We start from the raw sequence: 18,779 nt of genomic DNA on the forward strand, positions 1-18,779 counted from the left end.
GCTATGTCAAATTTCAGCAATCTTAACCAGCTTGCCAGAAGTTGATATCTATCTGAAATGGCAGGCCTGTGAACAAAAACTAGCTACTGCTGTCCTTAGTGCCTGCTTCACCCTGTTAAATGGTGTGATATGCTGTGGGATTACTACATTAGGCGCTGATGATTTGTGCTCTTCCGTTTAGCTCGAGCTCATGTGAAACGGCTGTTACACTGCTGTGAGAGGTTATGATGGTTATAGGTGTTGGGGTCAAGGGTTCAAATCTATTCTCCGTCGTGATCCGACATTGTGAGAACAGAATGTACTTACAAATCACTCCCCCCATCACAAGCATCAGTGTTTTTGGGGTATTTTTTCAGTCATTAGAGAACATTTAAAGCTAAAATCACCCTCTTCCTTAATGAACATTCTGGTTCATAAAAAGCCCAGCACAATTTCAAACCTCCAAAAGTAGTTGCCGATTTTGAGTTTTCTGTCAATCCACCAATTATCGAAAAACTTCATCATCAAAGACGTTGAAGATTGATTGACTCATCATTTCAGCTCTTGTTTGTTTGAGTGAATTTCCTAAAGCTATCGTTCTCAGGGAAGCTGAATGACGAGCACAAGTCTTGCTCAGGGCAGAGCATTTGCATCTTGGCACCTTTTTGGAAGTCAACTGTTTTGACCGCCTGCAACCGGTGTCAGTCTCGAGCCAACACCCATGGAAATGGTTGACTGCATCTGTTTAAGATGACATTTGGGGCTGAACTGCATTACACCATTCACCCTTAAGGTTTCTCGTGCATCTATTGTGTTGCTTGTGGCGTTCGAGCAGTGGGGTTGTGAGACGGTGTGGTGCTGTGACTCTCGTCACTGTGGTTTGGAGGCTGGCACTCTCCTGCCAATTACACAGTGATGGATGCTTGCATTGCATTTTTAGGCACTCGGTCTGTCTGGGTCTGGGGCTCAGTGCACTGTAATTATTGAAAGAGTAATTCAGCACTTTGGTAGTCTGTTTGTTAGCTCACTTTGATAGCCTGAAATGCCATCCCAAAGACTGCTGTGCTGTGCCAGTATAGATACTTTCTTTCAATTTAGATAACTGATTTACATGAAGCCTTGCATTAGTACTTGCATAGGTCTATTTACAGCTAAAAATGCTAATTAGTGTAGGTGATACGAAAATGATTTTAACCTATTAACTGAGAAAAAGGATAGGTGAGGTTTTTCCTTGAGCACCATTTGCCATGTTTTGCAGATGTCTGCTGAACCAAAGCTGTATATTGCAGTTAGTTTGGTATATTTTGGTATAAGTTGTCTTGGTAAATCAAAGTGCACAGCATTTATAAGGGTGTATTTGTGTGCGTCGAGCAGGCTGGGGACATCCTGTTGGCATCCTCTGCATCTGTTCAGAGAGGCAGGCAGGCAAGGTGTGGAGTAACTGTGGATCTGGCCTCAGCTGACCCTGCCCAGTCAGAGGCACAGCGACTGATCTGGCCCTCGGCCTCTCCAGCATTATATTGACTATCTGTCTCCAGCCGGTTGGCCGGTGCACAGGAGAGTAGCCGCTGGCTGGCTTTAATACGGCAAAACTGATGTCAGCTCTGGCTTCTGTACAGCTTACCACACATTACAGAATCTCTTAATTTGGTTCTTTTGTTTTCATGCTGAATTCAAGTTACTGAAAATGTGAAAGACAAAATGTGTGAGGTAGCTCTTTGTCTCCAGCCCCCACCTACTACTTTTATTAGTTGGTTGATATTGGAAAGCAACAGGAAATGGAAAATGAGGAGATAACGCGAGACAAAGATCCTTGGTGGGAAGCTGGTATGAGTTTCATAGTGAAGTATGCCTCGTCTAGATCTATTTCATAGCCATGGCTTTATTCTATAACTTCCTCCCTACCGTTTTATTTTCCATCGATATTCTTGCCATCCTTCTGCAGCCTTTCAACTGATTTCTACCACACAACCTCTGTTAGAGGAAGTTGAACTTGTCTGTTGTGAACACTACGGTGGTGATTACTTGTTGGTAATTTTAACAGCGAATGTCAGCCTGGCACAAAACTGCAGTGAGTGATGTATATGGGACTACAGCTGCAGGTTTTTAGGAAATAACTTAGGAAATATCCTGATTTTACATCTATATAAATAAGCTTTACTATTGTTAGGTCATTTGTTTTTAATGACATCTTGTATATGTTGTGCTTATTGCGACAGCCCTACCTGTGACTGACTAGCAGTCCTCAATGAACAGGTTGGACTGTGGTTGACTGTGCATTAAGTTCACCATCAAAGAGGTGTCATGCGTCCATCCCTCTTTCACCCTGCAGCCTATTCAATATCCATGGGTTCTTTTGGGTGAAGTTACCCACACCAGCTGCTCCCCTGTCCCGTTGCACCAGTTAATCCACTTGAAAACCCACCCAACCCCCACCCCCCTCGGCACCATGCCTGAGGGGTTTACATGGTGCACAGTGCAGACAATGGGGCTTGTCTCCCCCCTCCCACCCCCCCATAGTTCCCTAATGTTATACTCGGTAATGCACGCAAACACTTAAGATGATCATGGTGGGGGGGGGTTGACACCATTTATGACATACACTCACTTGTCTCCTTGGTTGATTATGGCACCCATTGACTTTGCTCTCTTTGCTGTCAGCCTGTCCTGGTGGCAGCAGAGACTGGCTTGGTGCTTTTTAAAAACCTTGCCAGGTTTGTAACAGATTGTAACCCATTTATTTCAGACCCCTCCACTGCCACTAGCCTCTAGTCCGTACCGTTTTGAGTGCCACTCCCTTAAAGGCTAACATGCTAAGTCCATTTAACTTGTAGTCACGCTTAACCACCTGCTCCTAATGGCCTTATCGAGTAGCTTACAGTCACTTAGCACATCTTAGTGTCCCATATGGAATTGATTAGAGTAAGCTGCATACTTGATGTAAAGCCAAACACACTATCTCAGTGAAAGTGTTTTTGTTTTTTCTGCTAAGGGCATTTGCCTGCTTTTTGCCAATGCTAATGTCTTGTCAAGTTAGTTTTTTTTAAATCTGTTTTATTTATTCATATCTGTGTGATGGACAGAAGTGCTGTGCTGTGCTGTGTACTCTAATTTCCTCCCCTAATCTAATTAAAGGTATCGCCATAAGACCTATCCCTAGGCTTTGTCTACTGAAACTTGTAAACACTTGCTGGAGCAGAAACTCGTGCACAGAACTAACCTTGCAACAGCTGCTCTGCTAGTAGTTTACACACTGTTGCTGCTGTTCAAAGTTTAAAAACACATGACACAGTCGTTGTTTGTATGTTTCTATGCTGGCGATGGCCAAGCATTATGTTATTGAGTTATCTGTCCAACCGATCGATTTTCTTGAACACGATAGCCCAGGAACGCCTGGAAACTCCTGGCACTGAGCATTGGTCAGACGCCATGTTTGTATACATTCCTGGCACTAACTTTAAAAGCGCTGCAATGGAAGAGGAATGACTGATTGGTGGAGTTGAAGTGAGTAGTTATCTATAAGGTACCTCCTCATTCTATTGCAAAAAGTAAACAAGGGGGCAGCTGTCTGGAGCTAGATCACTGAATGTTTCCTACTCATTGTTTGCTACATTGTATGTAATTTGCAGTAAATATTATAGGATTCAAGAATCATTGTCATTTCGCAAACGCATGGATGCAGTTGTAGTCTACTCACCATGGCCATGTGTCATCTCTGAGGGAAAAAAAGGTGGAGTAATATACAGTAAAAACATTGTGGACAGCTAAACCCTTGAATGAATCAGTGCTCTTCACATCCAGTGGCACACTGTGCCAAAAGTCAATAATCCAACAGCTATGTTGCACATAGACTGTAAGTAGCTGACAAGCTGCATCATCCGTCATTGCCTTGATGTTTATTGGTTGTTTCTAACCTGGTGCACACTCTCGGCATCATTTTAAGACTGTTGGACGACTGCTGGAGAGCTTTGAGCATTAGGATGAATAGACTTGTATTAATTACTACCTATGCCATGAAGGCCACGCACATGCCACTATTTGCAAGTGCATTTAGTCCAAATTGTCCTTAACCTAATTGTATCACTTCCTGTTACTGAAGCTCTGCAGCATTTCCTAATGGAAGTAGAAATGCAAGATGTCATGAAATAACCAAACTCGTAACATTTTCAATTAATGAATCATTGTCTGCTGTCATTTAGCCACAATCTCAGATTTAAATCCCTTTTTAAAAAAAAATCGATCATTATATCAGTCACTATCACTATGGGCCTAACTTTGGTTGGGAAACTGCAACAAGTTTATTGTTGACAAACTTTGAGAAATGTAGATAAAACCCCAAATAAAAGGGCAGGGCCAGAAAATGCCATCCTTGTAGCGATGAGAGCAGATTTTATTTCCATTTGAGCAAAATCAGTGCGATAAGATGCAAACATATTGGCGTAGATACCCACTGTATGTAATGGCCGAGATGCATCTCTGGCTTTGTTAGTATGAGTCAATGTTGTTGCCTTTTTTGGTTATTGTTGCTCCATAAAATTATGCTATCATCTAATTTCTTAGCCATGGAGCCACACAGTACATACTTGTGTTGTGCTTTCTACTTTTAATGACGCATTCCTTTACTTAACATGCTTTTAACTGACTAACTGAAGAAGTCACAAGTTGTGATATTGATCTAGGCCAGAGCACAGTCCCTCTTATTCAACTGAGGAATTAGGCAGGAACATGAGAAATATCCCTTTTTTTCTGAATTACCCTCCAAGGACTCATTATGAACCATATTCGTGTTTGTGTCAGAGTGAGAGGGCTGCAAGGACTCCTGGTGTGTAGAGATGGAGGCAACTATTGAGCAGAATGCTCTTGTTGCGCTGCATATTCACAAACGCTTGGCTCATGTGGTCTCTGCCTTTCCTGTCAGCATAATTTGAGACATTAGTGTGCTTGTTCCAACAGCAGATTGTATTTCTCTGTTGTCAGTCTGTATGTGTGTGAACTAAACACTCGCTTGGTGATCCAGAAGAAACTGCACTACTGCCTTGTATGGGCTGTTAAGAGAAATGGGAGGCTGTGAGTGTAAACCATCCAACTTTTAACTTTTTTTTTTTTTTTTTTTAGATTCATCGGTCATTGTACATTTTTATGGTTTTTGGAGTAGGGGTGATTGTAGTAGACAGGGATTGAAGTGAAAGTAAGCAGTTTTTCCAAAGTTAAGAAAGCACCCCTGTCTTTCTCAAATTAAACCTCTTGTTTGGCTCTTCGTTCCACTGCATAAACCGACCACTCTCTTCCCTTTTAGCCATTTCATTCACATACATTTGTGTCCTCGCTCAGACTGAATACAGCCAGTATTTCTCCCAGTACATGCCTCAAATACACAGAGGAAAAATTATGAGCCAATGAACTTTATGCCACACCATATACACAGTCTGAACACTCCCAGGACTGTAAACATTGTCAAGTTTACCCAGCCAGCTTTTGTTTTGAATGTCCAAAGGTGCATTTCTTTTATAGAGTTGAAGTGACTGTGGAGTTAAAGAATGCAGGAAGTGGCAGGCCACTAAATAACATTTTTTTACTGCTTCCATGTAAATGATTGCAAATTACATTTTCTCATCATGCACACTTTCATCACATCCTTTGCTCACTTGCACTCTGGTGAACCCATCTGATGCACACACATTCATTGGACTCCCTATGAGCCACTTGCTCTGTCGTACACACACACACAGACACACACACACACACACAGACACACACACACAGATGGACAGCTGCCTGTAGCCCTGAGGAGAGCTGGAATGTGGATGGGTCAGATGTGCCGTTGATACCGATGCTGCTCTAGGCAACTACCATTAATCATCTTGTAGCAGATTCAGCACTTACATGGATCTTAAAGTAGAAACTCAAAATCGGGCAACTGAATTGTGAGTTTTATCCCAAATAGGACTCCAACTAAAGATTATTTTCATTATCAATCATCATATGATATGAGTCATGACGTATGTTTATCCACTAAAAGCAACTTGTGTTTAAACGCATAATCCGTGTATCAGTCCATGTGTGCATTGTCTCTTTGCTGTTTTACAATTAACTACAGCAATGTGACAGCTGTCTTGGATGTACAGATGACATTAAGCCCGAGCATCCGTATTTCGCCTGTATCAATGGCCGCCCCATTCACCACCACCTCCAGCAGTCTGCACAATGCATTCCAAAACCCGGCCACGCTCTCCACACAGCTAAATCCCCCTCTGCTTGTATTAGACACAGTATTAAAAATGACCTATTTTGTCAGACATCACTTCTAATGTCTGAATGAGTGGAGCGTGACACTGAGAGATGGGGTACAACAGATGTAATTTAACTGCCTCAGAGGTCAGGAGTGATATTTAATGACACACAAGGCCATATTTCTTTTATTAGAAGTGGAATGTAAATACCACGAGGCCTTTTCCCCGTCTTCCTCTAGCAACCATACAAAGTAATGTCTGCTTTTACTCTCGCTTGAGCAAAATGCACATGGCTGCAGTTTTTTTTCTCCCTTTTTTTTATGTCTTTGTCTTCATCACAACACTCAAAGCACATTGTAATTGTCACCAGGGGTTTTGAATTCACTTGGATATTAACCATGTGAGGCTGGCTTAAAAGAAGGCATACTGTCCTCAATGTGGTTTTAATTCTCAGTGAACTTCATCTTGACCAGGCAGACCATTTTATTTGGGGGGGGGGGGGTGTTACCAGGAGTGCTGACTCAGCATGTTCTTAGCTACGTGTCAAACTATTTGAAGAATCCCCAAATAATGTATGTGTCGAGTGCAGTCTGAGGGATATGAAAATGAGCACCAGTTCTGCAGGGCAGTCTGGCTGCAATTTAGTAAAACATCCCTTATCTGTGCGTGCATGGATGGGATTTTAATGATCCATTCACTTCCCCTCTGCGCTGCGTCACATAGTGTCAGCTGGCTAGAGATGATGCCTTTACTTGTCCAGAAGGGGGTCATCACATGAGGAATGTGATTCATTCTCCTATCTGCTAAGCCCTTGGCATTAGTAGCTGGACTGGCAAAACTATGCCATGCACGTCACAGTGCCAGTCAAATTCCCTGTCTCACGGCTCTTTCCATTTAGAGCAGCTCCTTTCTGGTCTGAATAACGTGAGTTGCTTTTATTATCGAGGACAGCCACCACTTCAAAGATCAAGTTTGACCTGGTGTAAATACTTTTTTTTTTTTTTTTTTAATACAAACATTCCAACCAATCAAGATTGAAATCTAGAAGGACCAGTCGGAAGCCACTTTGCTAACCCCTTCTCCACGTTCCCAATTTGCTAATTGCTTTGACACCTTTTCATTCATATTAAATGAGTTGATGACAAAGGATTGGATTTGCACCACACTGTCCCAAAGGTTTTGCACTTTAGCTAAATGACTATCATTTAAGACTTGCAAACGTATAAACATTTTTGGATGGGAAAGGTGTCACAGTATCGGTTACCTCTGATGTCGATGTGTAACTGGTGGGGATCAAATGATTCCTTACCTTTTTTTTTGAAGTGCTGCTTCTTCAAAAGATGGACTTGGACAGTTTATCCATCCTAAAGTCAAGTGTTGGTAGTCCTGGTTATTATTTTAAACTGTGATGCTGTATAAATGCACCCAATATCTCATCTCTGGGGAAACTTGCTCATTGCAACTTGTCATTTTTCCAAGATGTGATTAGTTAATGGCTTTTCATTAATCTTCTACAGCCATGACCTTATTAGTTTGCTCTTCCTGAATTGCTGTCATGGATTGTTCATTCGTAATATTACGCCTGCCTTTCTTGCCTAGTAGGAAGAACCTATTCTGTTATTTTATTAAGTTTTTCTTTTGTTCCATTACTAAGGAATATTCTATTGTGCTATGTCTATCCCTCTCAATCTGTTTTTTATTTCCTCTTCAATCCACCTCGAGCACAGCTTGTTTTCTGGGCCATACAGAGCTTCTACTGGCTAGACCATAGGTGTAGCAATTTACGGGAAGCTGATCTATACACAGTGGGAGGAGGGGAGGAACAAGTGGCTATAGGAAAGGGAGAGGAGTAATCGGGAGGGGGTGGGGAGAACATGCTGTGGTCACAGCGGCAAAGGAATGGGGAGTGTGGGTGGAGGGGATGATTGAGGGGGGAAATAAAACCCATAACAGATCTGGGAAGAGCTCTTTCCAGCAAGAGAAAACTAATCTCACCCCCTTTCTCCAACCTCACCACAGCTTCTTTTACTCTACATTAATTTCAAGTTTTCCACTAGTGCTGTCAATTAGGGAATCTCCCAGTCCACACATTTCTGTTTAGCGATCACAGGGATCACAACAGAGACAAAGACAATGGCTGACAAGTGGGCCATTTGGTGCTTGTTTTCCACCTCCTCCCTCTCCTCCTCATCTGTGTCATGACAGGAGTCTGTGAAGCCCTCCAAACCACAGCTTTTTCCCTTTTCGATTGCAAGATGCTTAAAGTGATTTGGAGCACAGTAACAAGTCATCAGCTTTTTATATTTCTGGCCAATAAAACTTTGGAATTAAAACGACCCATGGTTTCTTTATTGTGGTATTTTAATAGTGATTAGTAAGTTTATTTTGGTACCGCACACATTATGATGCATTATTACCATGGTAGTTCTGTTAGATGGGTGGACTAATGTGTTGGCATCTCTTACTGTTCACTTCCTGTTTTTCAGACTCCCCCAAATTCCTTGGAGGCCCCTTACCATAAACGGCATTTCCTTTGGCTGACAGTGACATGTAACTCATATGACTTCATGAGCAGTACAGAATGGTTCAATAATGCATTCAAGAGGTGGTGTACCGTAAATGACATCATGAATATCCTTGTGATTAATGTGTTTTGTTCTTCCCCTACAGGACGCCAAAGTGTGAGAGGTACGGGCCAATCAAAACGAGTGTGAGCAGCTGTAACCTGTAAGCCAGCAGCAACGTCGGCGATTACACCTTTTTTTAGGAGGAGGGAATGAAGCCGGATGGGGATACTATGGAAAAGAATGAGCCCACTGAAGCCGCAGCAGAAGCCGAGCCCACCACTTCACAGGACAACATAACAGAGCAAGCCCCATCGCAACCAGAAGAAGCTGCGAATGATGCAGCACCCAGGGCTACTACCAACGCCAATGGCAAGCCACTGGCAGTTTGCAAAGGCAAACCAAAAGCTGCTGCAACTAAAACACAGCCCACAGCCAAATCTGCAGGGGCCTCCGGATCACGGCTAGGCACGGTCAAATCATCAACTGGTGCTTCTGCGGACGCAGTCAAGAAAACTGTGCCTACAGCAAAACCATCGGGGGCTGTACCTAAAAGACCAGCGGGGGGAACAGCAGCTTCCTCCACGGTCAAAAACCAATCTAGAGTGCCTGACAAGAAGCCTGTTGGACTGGCCAGGACTACCTCTGTTCCTGCTGCCACAGCAACAAATAGTACCAGACCAACAACGGTGAATGGCATTTCTAAGAAGAAACCTGCAGCTGAGACCGTTAATGTAGCTAGATCCAAAACAACGGGTAAGTCTGACATATGTATAATTAATTAAATTCCTGTTTTACTTCTCATTCATTTACTTCTTGTTGTGTTCAAAAATATCCACTTGTCTCTCAGGTGTCTTTAACAACTGATGCTTAAACATGTTTTCTTTTGCATTTCTGGTTAATTAGAAGTCTTATTGTCATGTTCTTCCATTTATTGTAGCTACTGCCAGCAAAGCAGCGGCCACCACTGCCCCAAAACCCAGCACTTCGACCACAACAAAAGCTACTGGTGCCACCCTTTCAAAGGCCACCAGGTAGGCATAATGCAGATAAAAGCTGATAAAGTAATTTAAGCAGCCAACGTTGACTTTTCTGACAACAACTCCTTTCCCCTGCTTTTTCTTCCCTGCTCTGCATTGTGTTCCTGTCCGTCATCTTCCCCCTCTCTCTAAGAACTTTTTAGTCTCCCTTACAAACTGAATGAGGCTCACTTTGTTTGTCTTGATGCCCTGAAAGAGAACCATGGAGAACGACGGCCTTTGTGGTCTTTGGGCCGTTATTGAGTCAGATTTCTCTTCAAGAGTGTGAGTCATGTTAGCAGAAATAACCTGAGACAGAGGCCCTTAACAGAGGCAGCGATACTGAAGAACTACCTCTTTGTCCCAAACAGACCCCCTGGCAGAAACCAGCGCCACCTCCCCAGGGCAGGGAGCTGTTGACTCTGACTATAATCCCCCTCATACTGAGCTGGTGGTTTGGAAAGAGTGCTCTAGTTGGACTCAACTTGCTGCTCTCAAATGATATTTTTGGCTTTTGCAGAATTACATAGTTGGCTTATAGTGCGTGTGTGTGCGTGTGTGCATGTGTGTGTGTGACAGAGTCCTCTGAATTAATCAGATGCGGCATTTCAAGTGTTGGAATCTGATTACAATGGCACATCATCCCTATGTGATGGTTTCCTGGCTCGTTCACCGGCATGTGACATCAGGGCCTCACCTTTCGGCTTGAGACACAGGGAGAACCACAGGAGAACAGCAGCAGGTGTCTGTCCATGTGACAGATGAAGCGCGTTGCATTTCATGCCACCTGCATGTGACGTCCAAGTCAGTGGCATGCCGAATCCTTTGTGTAGCAACAGGAGTGGTGGTGTGCTTTTCAGTCAGTATTGGTGTCCGTGCTGGCTCCCTGACAGACTCAGGCAGCAACACCAACAGACCTTGCATTAGTCATAACACTAATAACGATGGCTCCAATAATCTGTATAAACACATGCAACAGTATTTAATGATGGTCAAGGATCTGGCTATTTAATTAGATTATTTAGCTGCGATACAGGGGCTGCAGAGCCTTTTCCTTGTACTTTTGCAGCAACCTCTGTGTAATTCCAGCCGTGCCATATTGTTACTCATATTGCTGAGACAGTCGATAATGTGCAGGGGAATCTTTTCCATGTAGATGTATTGCGGTAAAACCATATAGACCGTAAAGCCAACGTGTTTGGTAAAGACCCGCCATCCTCATGAAGTATTAATATTAATTGGCCCAAAGGGAGGAATGGAAACAATGGAAATAATTGTATTTTTATTAGAGCCTCATTCATAAAGGGCAAATAAGATTTTGGATTTGCAGTTAGTTCCTGGAAATATGATGGGGAATAATATTTGATAGAATGATATAAGAAGGCAGTCAAATTCTGGATCCATGCTTAGCAGTCTTGGCTTTCTTACTTACTGTATAGTAAGCACCATAGAAACGCATGCATAATCTATCAGTTTTGTTTCAAAAAACACTTAAGATTTTTATACAATTACATTAACCGTAGAATCCCCATACCTTTCCCTCCCTCTCCCCGATCAAAACATCACCTTACTCCCGCTCCTAACAATCCTTGGGTCAGGAGGATGTCTCATTGGTCGATGAAGACCGTTGATAACTGGAGTCTAAGCCAAATGTAAAATCTGGCACCTTCTTTGCTTTGCTCTTCTCTACTCCCACAGTGGGTTATGATGGCCTTGCGCTGACTGAGCAATCAGTATTTGTCCACCCCACCCCCTCTTTCAATCTCTTCTCTCCCCCATCCTTTTTTCGCCGTCTGTGCATGTACAGTGCTGGGCATTTGGCCAGGATCTCCTCAAGCCCTCCTTACGGCCCAACTTCAATCGAGCTGTCCCCATACTTCAAACTCCTTAATCATTTAGCTGCATACATGATGTAAAATGCAGAGTGTGGGTAGTTATGTAACATGAGAAGGACTGCGATTATGTTGCTGAACAATCGGTAAGATGATTTATGTTCAACGATCTCCATTTGGAATGGACAGAATTGCAGGAGGATAGTACTTTTTTTGCCTCTGGGATAAAGAATGTCCTCATTATTCAAACATGAAATGGGTTGTTACTGGGAATTTATCAGAATTGCACCTAAACCATTGCCCTGGCTTTCTTATCACTTCATCATTACGTCTATTTCTCTCACTGTCTCATCTCCTGATTACTTCTATCTTGCCCCATTGGACAAAAAAAAAAAACGAATTTCTCTTGGACTCGGTAGGGAGCGGAATTACTGCCCTAACAGAAAAGGCCCATGGTATTTATCACAGTGACAGCGGGTGCCCAGGGCCTCATAAGAGCCAACACTGTCTGCAATGCTTTAGCTTGGCTGCAACACTACATCTCAACTTTCCACTGAGCTGATTCAGGCCTCCACTCTGTATTGTCAAGGAGATAACTGTAGGCCCACACAAACCCTAGGAATGTGCGCTCCTCTCAGGATGGAGTAAAGCAGCTGGTTTTGGACAGCCTACAAGCCAAACAAGGTATTGTTAGGGTGCTCAGTTTCCATTTGTTGTCTTGGAGGGGGCCCTTGAAGAAATGAGGGGGGGTGCAGAAATGGTGTACTTTGACTGCCTTTTTTATTTGTTGGATGAGCTGACATTCAACTGGGATCAAATGTACCTCCCAGCCAAGCCCTCTCCTTTCTCTTTTGGCTTGATTAAAGCAGAATAATTGAATCTACAGGAGCAGGTATGCCAGGGGATCTTAGCCTCCCAGCTGTGTTTTGAGAAGAAACAAGAGGAAAGGGGGAATCATGGATGAAGGCGTGGCTTCAACAAAACCCTGCTGGCTTATGCTTACACTTTGATTTTTTTCCAAACAGATGTTGCAGCTGCTCAGCATGTTCATACCATGGGCGTGTTGATGCATCTGTTGTGAACATTTGTGAATATTGTCTGTAAAACGAAGAGTCCATAAAGTGCATCAGTGACTTGTCCCTTTGCTGACCTTTGTCCTGAAGAGGACCTTTTGTTTGGTCATTTACATCCTGTAGATGGCTGTGTAGTAACTCTCATCCTCCCTTTGGACTGTGATTTGTATTGATTTCAACCCTCTGCTGGCAGGAAGTGTAATCTATACTAATAACCAACAACAGAACCACCAGCCTTCACCTACAGCCAGTGCATGGAGTACAGACTTTAGTGGGTCCATCTGTGCCGTCTCTCTGAATCAAACTTTCTTATGAGCTATGACACATCATAAAACAATGGAGGGAGGGGTTTGGGGTTATATTGTCTGTGACCTCTCCTTGCCCTCTTTATTCCCATCCTTTACCTCCTATCTTCATTTCTGTCTCTTAGTCTAATTTCATCCTTCAGTCTCACTCACTCTTCCCTTGGAGAAAGTCATTCACTGAATTATATCTGCCTTCATTCCTGCTATAATTGAGTGGTACTGTCAACTCATATTTTGTTTGCATGCAGGAGCAGATCTGAAAACGGCCTCAATTTATGCACCTTTTCTTAACCCCCCCCCCCAATTCTGTTATTGTTTTCTGCTCAAAAGTTCAGAGCTGTGCCCTTTTCTCTTGTCTTGCTGTATGTATCCCCTTGTTTATTTCTTTTCTGCTCTTCATCATTACCCAACATTCACTCTGAGAGGACACACAGATGAAATCTGCTGTGCTTGGGCTGCATTTCACATTATAATCCAAATCTTCCATCTGATAGCAGCTTATGAGTCTATGTCTGTGCAGTGGTTGTCTGATCTTGGGGAAACAAATGGTCATTGTAATGGTTTATTGTAACGTGGGAGCGGCATCTGTGTGCGGGCATGCTACTCCACCAGAAGCAATCAAAGTGTGTCATCTAGCATGTCGGCACAGACGTAATGGAGATTGTTGTCATTGGTGGTGGGGTCACACAGTTCCTTAAGGTAATTGTATTTGATGATGGATTCCATCATCAAATCGATTTAATCGGTTTTAATGGAAACAGACCTACTAATTATGAAAAATGCTGAGGTTTTGTATTGTTTATGCACACCAGGGTTCAAGGATTGAAATGGCGGCTAGTACGGCCTGCGGCTGACGACTCACTCATTTAACCGACTGACTGTGTAGGTTATTAAAAGCAGCAGTGCATTGCAGCACAGACTACGGCAAATTCTTGGAATCTGACATTGCAAATCTATAGTGTGGAGATTTCTCAGAGCCCACTATAGCAGGAGTTCTCAACTTGTTGTAACTTAGGGCCCACTTCTGATTGTCAGCTCTAATGGCCAAACTAAATAATCTGCTTTTCCTCGGGTATCACTGCCTGTCATTATGAATTCAATTTAAATGTAGTCATGGTCATATTTCCTTATCGCATGCTTTGGAGCGTTTACTGGCACAGGGATGTCAACCATATCACTTTTTCATAAAAAACAGAAAGTGATTAACTTTTTGTGTCACTGCATCTGAGGGAACATTAGCTAGCTAACAGTGGCAAAACACACTTGTCTCTACCCATGAGTTGTAGTGTGGTGATATTCAAACTCAACTGGTCATTGAAATGTTTAAATTACTATCTTTTATTTATTATTTAAGTGATTTCTAAGGTACATTTAAATAACTAGCTATGTAAATACTTATAAATGTTTGGCCTAGTGGTTGAGAATAACTGCTTGTTTCAGTTGATTTGCTCAGAACAGGGCCATTTGTAGAAAACTACCTTTAATGTGCTCCTCAGTAAGTATAGATAGTTGCATATGTCCTAGTTTCTCATATGGACAAAAGATGAAGCAAGTAAAAAAAAAAAAAAAAAAGAGTGCAGGAAGAATCTCAATAAATTTCATTCTCTTTTTAATAAAGCAAAAGAGAAAATATGTGCCCAAAGACCAAATGTCATTATAATCGACCATCGGCGTGAGACTGGTGTTTGACCTACCTTTCTCAGAATTCTGAATTTTTATCAATTTAGGTTAACTGAGAAATTCACAATATCTCTATACGATTTCATCACAATATGAGTCCATTGATAAACGATCATATTGAATTATCGGCCAGCATTATATTAGCCCAGTAACAAGTCAGTCATTTCTGAAATAAAGTAAAAATCCAGGTCTCAATTTGGCAGGACCACCAGATTTAGACAGGGATGGTATCGAAATACAGAGTGTCCCAATCCAGGTCTCAGTTTTTAGCCCCTTCTGAACTCTAATTTGCTGATTGAAGAACTATTTTATAAATCTAATGTGTTGAGTCTCCAAGAAGCAGGAGAGTGACTTGGGAGCATTGGTTTTTGCCAGTTTTGACATGTAGATGGGTTCAAATTTGCTTGGTGAAACGGCATAATGCCAAGTTTACGGTCGGCGTTGAAGGCTGTAGTCCAGTGTCTGCTAAGTGCAGAGCACATTTTGCTTGTCTAGGAGAGGAGCCTAATGGAAGAAAAGAGAGAGAGGAAGTGGGGAAAGAGGTTCTGACTTGTAGCTGCAGTTGTAGTGATTTGAGTGTATTAGTGCAACTCCTCCAGACTGAGTAGTAGACCAGGAGCTTAAAACAGGATTGATATTGAGTTTTCTTCCCTCCCTCTCCCACCTGCTGTATGTGTTCTTGGCCGAATTCTCCCCTTTTCAACCATATTTTTTCACTGTTCGTGACTTCCTTCCTCATCTGTTTGGCCACATCTGTTGTCTTTGCATTCTGCTCACTAGTCACTTTTAAACTTGGAACCATCAGCTCCCTGAGTTTGTTCCCTCTCTATCACTGTTGCCTCATTCATTCTTCCCCAATTCAAGCTTTCCATTCCCCTTCCATCTTTCTATTCCCCCCCCCCCCCCCCCCCCCCCGTGATCCCCCATCTCATTATACAATGCCCTCACCTCTTGGAAGTGATTGGAGAAGGAAGGAGGCATTAGATGGATAGTTCTGTGTTAATGGGTTCCCATTGTTGAAATTGCTTTAGTGGTTTACATTAGCAGATGTCATTTATTTATGCTTGCAATTACATGTAGAGGCAGATTATCTGCTTTCATGTTAATCTGCTACAGTTCTTAAGTGTTTTTGTGCCACTCGAACATTTCTTTGTTTCGCTTCCTCCAGGCCTCCTACAGGTACCCTGACATCTCGACCTGCATCCACCACATTCAGGCCCGCCACATCTACAGTCAAGACCTCCACCACTGCAACTGCCAAAACCGCTGCCTCTAGAGTTACCACAGCACCTTCTACTGGCAGGACCACAGCAGCACAGCCTCTCAAAGCTGTTACTGCTAAGAAAGGTAAGGAGTGATGATTTGTTCTGCCCTGCAGACAACAATGTCCCATGTACTTTCATAAGCAAAGCTTCAAAATGTTTAACCTAAAATGTCTACAATAAAGTAGCATGAAGTGGTTAATTTTAGTGTAATTGGATTGGGTGAATCGACATTTGATGTTTTTCATTTTTACACCAGATGTCAGTCGACCACCTTCTGCTGCAGTGGCAAAGAAAACGGCTACAACATCTGCTTCAACCAAAAGACCTGAACCTTCTAGACCAACAGCCCCCAACGCTGCTTCCAAATGGAACACGACAGCGAAGGCAGCGCCCCCAAAGGTGCCACAGCCTAAAACTCAACAAGTTACAGAATCTAGACCCACAAAGAAACCTGTAGTGGCTGTTCAGTCCGTTGCCCATAACAAACAACCCTTTGGTCGAACACCACCTGCCTCTCCAGCCAACAAACCCTCAAACAGCAGCAATCTTCAGACAAAACGTGGACTCAAAACCACTCAGGCTGTCCTACCTTTCACTGCCGCCAAGAAGAAAGGGGTTTCAAATACTATCACGCCTGCTGTTGAAGCACAGAGTGGTGCTGGTGCAGCAGTAGCAGTTGCCACAGCAGCCAACGCAGCACCATCCACACCAGAGGAGGTCCCTCCCCCAGTCTTGGCCCAGGATACCACTGCAGATGTGGTACCTCAAGAGACTGTTCAAAGACATGCAGCTGCTTCCTCGTCTCCACAAAGCCCTGTCAGCACAGCCGTACCACAAACTCCACCCCTTGAGAGCAGTGTTCCCTTACCAACAATGCAGGAGCAGACCCCTGCCCCAGCTGAGCACACATTAACACCAGTGGCCTGTCCTCCAGATCTATCTGAGGAGCCTGTTTACCTGTTAACAGACCAAACCCCTTCAACATCTAAAGCCCTTCCAGCAGCAGCAAATGCAATCACTCTGATCCTTCCTCCGACCAACCTAAATGAGGAGGAGGATGAAGAAGAAAAGGAGGGAAGCCAGCTGGTTTCTGTGTCTGAAATGAGTGGAACCACACAGCCCACAGAGGAGTCTCGTCCAGGGTCAGCCGGACCAGTCGGGGGGTCTGCTTGGAGAGCCGGTGGCACCTTGCTTTCTGAGCTGGACTCTGAGGATGTAAGCGGCAGCCAGCAGGGTGCATCTGAACTGAGTGCCCCTGGTGTCCTAGAAGGCACAGAGAGCATGGATGATCTGGGAGACGGCAGTCTCAAAGGAGCCATTGACATGGAAGGAGCGTCGGCAGGTTCACCCGACTTTGAGAAGGTTCCTGACATACCAGTTAATGATTTTGATGAGGACGAAGATGAGGACGAAGATGACGATCGGGTGTGTGACATGGACGTGGGCTCAGAGCGAGCAGATGAACCGCAGAGACCCAGGCATGACAATGATGTGGATGAGGATGATGATGATGATGAAGAGGAGGAGGATGATGATGTGGAGATGGCTAGTGAGGGGGTGACAGAGAGTGGGCTGGAAAGTTATGGGAATGCAGATGAGGATGACTTTGCTGAGGATGAAAGGCTGGACAACTTAAACAGAGTGGCCGAGCCCCCACCTCCCCCTCTGCCGCCCTCTGCCCCAGGGGCTCAGTGGGACCAACTAAACCCCTTTGTTGACCCCTGGGCTGAACCTCTTCAGCTGCAACAGGATCTTGAGCACGTCTCCCAGTCCGCACAGGCTGCAGGAGAGGCTGCAGCAAGCCCTTTTGCAGGTCCCTGGCAAGCAGACTCTGAGACTCCAACTCGGACCTCAGCCCAAGCTTTGTTCGAATTAGGCTCTGCTCCATTTGTCCCTGAAAACCAAGAAGTTCCCCATCGTTCCTCTGTCAAAGATGAGCCACAACATCTAGGGGCCCAAAGGTACATGGATCAATCCAGCCCAGTCCCAATGCAGACCCTGGCCCCAGCTCTTCTTTCTGCCCCAGGAATGTCTCTGTCAAGCACCCTGAGCAGTGAGACCAGCACCCCAGAGGAACTCTGTGACTACAATCGAGATGGCAAGCTCCAGCCTCAAGATGAGCAAGCTCCGATGTTTTCCCCCCAGCCTGACCTGGAAGAGGGAGAAGACGAGGAAGCTGAGGCCGAGACCCTGCCTGCTGACGAGGTCCTGGGAGGCCCTGCAACTGCCCCCACTTCCAACCCCTCCTCAACCTCGGTAACAGAAGACGAGGCCAGCGACACGGAGGGAGAGGCTCAGTTGGATGATTCCTTGGAGGGCCGAGGGGTCAGCATAACCTTTGAAGGCCAGCCTCCAGCCCAGCGCTGCCTGTCCACTGTGGAAGAGGGAGAGGAGGCTGACATGTGTGGTGCAGGTGAAGACACCACCCCACCTTCAGCGACGTCATTGGCGTCTTACGGCTTTGACACCATGACCACAACTTCAAACTCCAATGCCCAGTCCACAGGGGAGAGCTGCATCAAGAGCCCCGGCATCTTCTCCCTGGAGGAGCTGTCTGAGGAGGCCAAGGAGCCATTTCTGATCCCGCAGCCTCAAACCCAGCCATGCCTCACAGAGCAGCAGTACATTGAATGTGGGAAGCAGGAAGCTGAGTCTTCTGAGCATGTCAGGGTACCCGGGCCAGAGGAAGCCCTGGACCCTTCGTCGGCTCTGAGCACTTTGCAGCAACCAAAGGAAAACCCAGATGACATCCAGCCTCCCTACTATTCTACTATCTGTGAAAAGACTGAGAACTCTTTTGCAGGTAATGTATAGTTAAACATCTCCCTAACA

The 18,779-nt window shown here is 44.3% G+C and overlaps 1 protein-coding gene across 4 annotated transcripts in view; it reads left to right on the forward strand.

Moving 5' to 3' along the window:
- The window catches only part of prr36a (proline rich 36a), a 30,705-nt gene that overhangs the window by 5,197 nt on the left and 6,729 nt on the right, over nucleotides 1–18,779 (forward strand). For all 4 annotated transcript variants that reach the window (XR_014599260.1, XM_084040732.1, XM_084040730.1 and 1 more), the window contains exons 2-5: nucleotides 8,880–9,529; nucleotides 9,714–9,807; nucleotides 15,851–16,029; nucleotides 16,204–18,750. Coding sequence is in view for 3 of the 4 variants with exons in the window: in XM_084040732.1 (XP_083896858.1) it covers nucleotides 8,986–9,529; nucleotides 9,714–9,807; nucleotides 15,851–16,029; nucleotides 16,204–18,750 (3,364 nt within the window). In the remaining variant the exon portion in view is untranslated. The remainder of the gene's footprint in view (nucleotides 1–8,879; nucleotides 9,530–9,713; nucleotides 9,808–15,850; nucleotides 16,030–16,203; nucleotides 18,751–18,779) is intronic.

Source organism: Eutrigla gurnardus, assembly GCF_963514095.1.
Source record: "Eutrigla gurnardus genome assembly, chromosome: 3".
Lineage (NCBI taxonomy): Eukaryota > Metazoa > Chordata > Actinopteri > Perciformes > Triglidae > Eutrigla > Eutrigla gurnardus.